At 57.0% G+C, this 4803-nt stretch overlaps 1 protein-coding gene across 4 annotated transcripts in view; it reads left to right on the top strand.

Moving 5' to 3' along the window:
• Window positions 1–4784, top strand: part of LOC103676653 (alpha-adducin) — an 83095-nt gene extending 78311 nt beyond the window's left edge. For all 4 annotated transcript variants that reach the window (XM_040624900.1, XM_040624899.1, XM_040624898.1 and 1 more), the window contains 2 exons: window positions 1734–1832; window positions 4081–4784. In XM_040624900.1, coding sequence (XP_040480834.1) covers window positions 1734–1832; window positions 4081–4445 — 464 coding nt within the window. In that variant the 3' untranslated portion in view covers window positions 4446–4784. The remainder of the gene's footprint in view (window positions 1–1733; window positions 1833–4080) is intronic.
• Window positions 4785–4803: the final 19 nt, after the last annotated feature.

Genomic DNA, 4803 nt, shown 5'->3' with positions numbered 1-4803 from the left:
CCTGGGCACAGATAGCCCCCAACCAGGAGGTTCATGCTGCGTCCTCAGGGCCGTTAAGTTCCAACCCTGGTCTTTGTACTGAAGCCTCCGATCCTGAGCAGGGATCACACGTCTTCCCCGGCTTGCTCCCTGGGAATCAGCCTTTGGAATGGAAGTCCCACGGTGTTCCATGGCCCTGGGTCCTTGGCGGATCCTCCAGGGAATTATGTATTGCTCCTCGTAACCTCTGATTTGCCGCAATTTAGGTTTTTTTGGGTCTCGTTTTAGACCAAGTGATGCATTATGTAGATGCTGTTGAAATTTGAGTTGTATAAAAAACTATTGTTTTTTGCTGAATTGTTTTCAGCGTGTGTTACGGTGTCACTGCCCGTCACTTTCTGTTAGCTGTGCATTAGGGTTAAGACTTAGCACACATCGCATCAGAGTGAGCCCAGGCTTCCCGCCACATGGGGCTCTGCTTCCGATCATCTCCCCTGAATGGTGCGTGCAGCCCCACAGAGAGCTTTGTCTGCCCTGTCGCCATAAGTCCCTGCCTCAGGGTGGTGTGTGGGCCCGAGCTTTTGGTCCTGCAGGCAAATCCTGATTCCAGAGCACACACGTGTGTCTGCCCTTTGGGCCCTTCCAGTGTCTGGGAAATCTGGATTACAAGAAAATGTTTTTTGAGTCAAACTGCAAGGCACACAGGGGTTTCCTTCCACCTGAGGAGGGATGTTACAGCCGTTGAGTGTATGGGGCGGTTATGACCGTGCTCTGTGATCACTGAGCTGTCTGCAGTGTGAGGGCCTGCCAGGGGGCACTACCAGAGACCCCTGCCTGGTGCTGGCCCTGGGCATGGGGGGTGCCACACGGCAGCACTCCCCGCAGGAGGAAGGAAGAGAGCCTTGGGTCTTGGGCACCTTTCCTGGTTGAGGGAGCTCGTGGGAGATGGAGAGGCCTTTGTTCATAGACACCTGGTTTCAGGAAGGTAGGTTGGCATCTCTATAACATCAGAGGCCCTGCTGATTATAGCTGCTTGTTCAAAATACGAGACGTAGTGATGCCAAGCTGTGAATATAAAAAGTTTAAACGAGAGAAGGAGATTTAAGGAATTAGGATAACATTGGTATGTATTTTTCCCTAAAAGAGAAGTAGATTTGGATTTTCTGGATCCTGCGTCCTAGTACCTGCAGTTTTTTCTCTGGTCCTCATCAGCATATTTTACTTCAAAAAATAAAAATATTATAATTGCGAGGTTTAAATTATCGGTAGAAAATGCTGTGCATAAAAGAATGGAAACCAGTGCAGTGTTCATGTGACCTCCTTGAGGTGGTGGGTAGGGTGAGGGTACCTGGGACCCTGGGCTGCTGGCTCAGCCCTGGGGAGGGCTCCTCACTGGAGCACAGGTGGGGACAGGCCAGGGGTCACCAGCCCCCATGTCAGTGTTGGCTCTGGCAGATTCTCTCTGGCATAAGAATGGAAATCAATTTTGTATCCAAAGTTGGTTGAATCTCTTGAGATTCAGATCCACACCCCAGTCACAATCGGCCTTCTTTGACCCCTTGGAGAGATGAATACAGTGTGGCCGTGAGCCCTTCCGGTCTCTTGGATGCACCCGAGAATGAGAAGTTTCAGCTGTCCCCCTCGAGGCAGCCGGCTGGGCAGGGCAGGAGGGCCTGCCTGCCTTTGAGGAGCATGAAGGCTCATGATGGCTGGAGGTCTTTACTTTGCGCTTCTCCCTTTCTGTCCGTCTGCAGAGCATCTGGATGAGACCAGAGAACAGAAAGAAAAGAGTTCTCCAGAGCCCCCTGCTGCCCCCCAGACCCCCCCCAGCTCCCCCGTCAAGCTTGAGGAAGGTGAGCTCTGGGGTGGACGCGAGCGTGTGGCTGCCCTGCTGTGGGAGGGTGCATGGCCTTCTGTGGTCCGGCGTCCACCACGAGAGGCAGATTTCGTGTCTTGTCCAGTAGAGGGAGAGCAACCGGGTGTCAGTAGTTGAGTGGACGGTCGTGGGGAGGAGCGAGCATTTGCGTGGAAACCAGCACGACACATGGTTCTGAACTGGCCCGTCTCCCTTGCTCCTGTTTTGGTTCTGTCCTGGGTCATTTGAGGCAGCAGCTTTAGTAGTGAGACATGAGGACAAGGTGGGAGGACAGACTTCGGGGATTCGATCCCACCTTTGTTTATGATGTCCGTTTTGCCCACTGCTTACGCATTTCTCAAACCTTACTGTGTCCAGATCACCCCTCTGGAAACGTCTTCCATCGTGTCTGGGCTGCAGGGCTTCGTGTGACCTGCTCTAGTGATCAGTCTGTGCCGAGTGCTGGCCTCCACGGGCCTCTCAGACCACCCACTGCGTGTTTGTGGCGTGTGGCCTGCGTGTCTGTCCCTCGGTCTTACGTGTCGTGCTTCCCCTGCCTGTGGGGAGCCCATGGCTTGCCTTCCTCCCCACTGTCCACAAGAATGGCTTGGCCATTCTCCTTTGGTAACCCAGTGGCTGTGACTGAATGCCTAGATTCTCTCCCTGTGCTTTTCTCTTCCTGTGGCTGCGTTCCAAACAGGAGGTGGCTGTGCTAGAGAGTACCTCTTACCATAGTAAGTACCGCCGCGGCTGGCCCTCCGCTGCCAGCCAGCGCTCCCTGTGCTTCACCTCATTCTCCTGCTTCTTTGTTGCTTCCTCAGTTCTGTTTTCTGTTTTTTCAAAGTAAAAATAGAGCCCCCCCCCCCCCATACCCAGTTCTGCCCTCCTAGGCAGCGGCATCTTGGCCGGGGCTCGGTCGCCGGAGAGCTGGGTGGTGGCAGCCTGCCCCGGGGGCTCCTGGGGACCCAGGCAGTGCCGCTCACGGCCCTGGGGGTCTCAGGAGTTCCCGAGCGGCCACATGGCCCTGCTCAGCCTGCGACTGCTCAGCGGGGTCACACACACATCCAGACGAGGTTCAGGCTGGGGGGTGGGGTGGGGATGGGTTTTGCCTCGTGCTGCATGCGGGTTGCTTCTGTTGGGATCTTGGCTTAAGCTGAGCGCTTAAGCGTAGTTGGGGATGGGGCAAGAGAGCTCTGTTTGGTGCTGTTTTTAATGTGGCGTTTGGTCACATGGTAGAGTTCCCCGGAGACCCCACAGGCCACCTCTGCACGTTCTGCAGGGTGAATGCTGACTTCCTCCTGTCCCCCTAAGTAAGGACAGTTAATTATGGTGGGACAGAAGGTGGCTCAGGGGCCAGCCGGGGTGGCTCCAGCCTCCCAGAGCCGAAGCGCTAAGCGTTTGGGGCCCAGAGCCTCCCTCGGCCGCCCCTCACCCGCACTCCGCTCCGAGCCCCGCCCAGACGCGTGGCTTGGTTTCTCTGTACTAAATGGTTTAGTCTTGCCCAAGCAGCCAGTCGCTTTAACTCTGTAGGATGTCGTAAAAATCTACAAAACTGGTTTCCCCCTGGTCAGAGTCCAGGTAGAGATCGGGTGATGGGACCTTCCCCGGAAACCCCGCCTTGGGCTGGGTCTTTACAGCAGTTACCTTGTGGCCACTCATGTTCCCGTGTTCGAGTGCTGAAGCTGGCCTGCCTTTTGCCCCATCCCTTACCTTACAGTTCCTCTCTTTGCTTCCATTCTCCCGCCTTCAGTGGCTTTATTTTGTTTGATGTTGATAGTACACTTGGGGTCTGGGAGTTAACCATCGTTTTCCATGGTTTTCTTCTTGGGGGAGACCAGGTGTTGTGGACCCAAATGTAGGCCTAATTTCAGAACTACTAATACTGCCCTTAGGGTTCTAGAACAAACTCCCGTTCAGGTGTTAAGTGCAGAACATGGTCCTCGCGCAGTGCCGCCGGCCTGCCCAGCTCTCCCCAGAACCGCGTCTGGGTCTGTCAGCACACCGTCCTCGAGGAGGAGCTGAACCGCCCCCCCCTCCCCAGGTTGCGTCTCCATTTTGTACTATGAGCCACATCCAGCCTTGAAGTGGAGTAGACCTGATTTCAAGTTTCTTGCTCTTGTCTTAGTAAAAGCCCCTAGAGCCCAGCCCCGCAGCCGTCTCGGTGCGGGGCGCTGCCTCTCTCTCAGGGCGCCCCGCTCGGGTCGGAGGCTGCTCTTCAGCCCTGTCTCTCGTCCCCCGCCCGCCAGACCTGCCGCAGGAGGCCACCTCTGGAGAGGACAGTGATGCTGCCACCTTCAAGCCGACCCTCCCTGACCTGTCCCCTGATGAGCCTTCAGAAGCGCTCAGCTTCCCCACACTGGAGGAGGAGGAGGAGGAGGAGGGGCTCTGTGAAGCCCGGGAGCCTCCCAGCCCCGCCAGGTCCCCTGTGGCGGCCAGCCCCGAGCCAGCTTCCGCCCCGGCAGTGGAAGAGGCCACCTCCCCAGCTGCTGAGGAGGGGGCTGCCGTGGACCCCGGCAGCGATGGGTCTCCGGGCAAGTCCCCTTCCAAGAAGAAGAAGAAATTCCGTACCCCCTCCTTTCTGAAGAAGAGCAAGAAGAGGAGTGACTCCTGAAGGCCCGTCCCGCACACACCGACGCCACCAGACTGCCCCTGATTGTGTCTTGTGTCCTGTCTCGTGTCATGGAATGCAAAAAGCCCAACCCTCCACGTAGCTAGAGCTCCCCTCACAGTGTGACCAAATCCCCATGTAGACCGGTGCTAACCTCGTGTGCGTGTGCCGCAGGCCTCGGCCTCGGGTGCTGGGGGAGATGCGTCTCCGTGGCCCCTCTGCCTCCGCCCTCACTGCCTGGACCAGCACCCGCGGGCGCGCTCTCCCCTGGGGACGGTGCGTCCTGGTTCTGGCCGGACAGTTGGAGGCCCTGGCGGCTCTGGCCTTGTCCTCCCTCTCCTCCTGTGGTGCAGTCTCCCGC

Source organism: Ursus maritimus, unplaced genomic scaffold, assembly GCF_017311325.1.
Source record: "Ursus maritimus isolate PB19 unplaced genomic scaffold, ASM1731132v1 scaffold_8, whole genome shotgun sequence".
In the NCBI taxonomy this organism is placed as follows: domain Eukaryota; kingdom Metazoa; phylum Chordata; class Mammalia; order Carnivora; family Ursidae; genus Ursus; species Ursus maritimus.
Note: the sequence above shows the minus strand (reverse complement) of the source record. Positions and strands in the feature narration are given on the sequence as shown.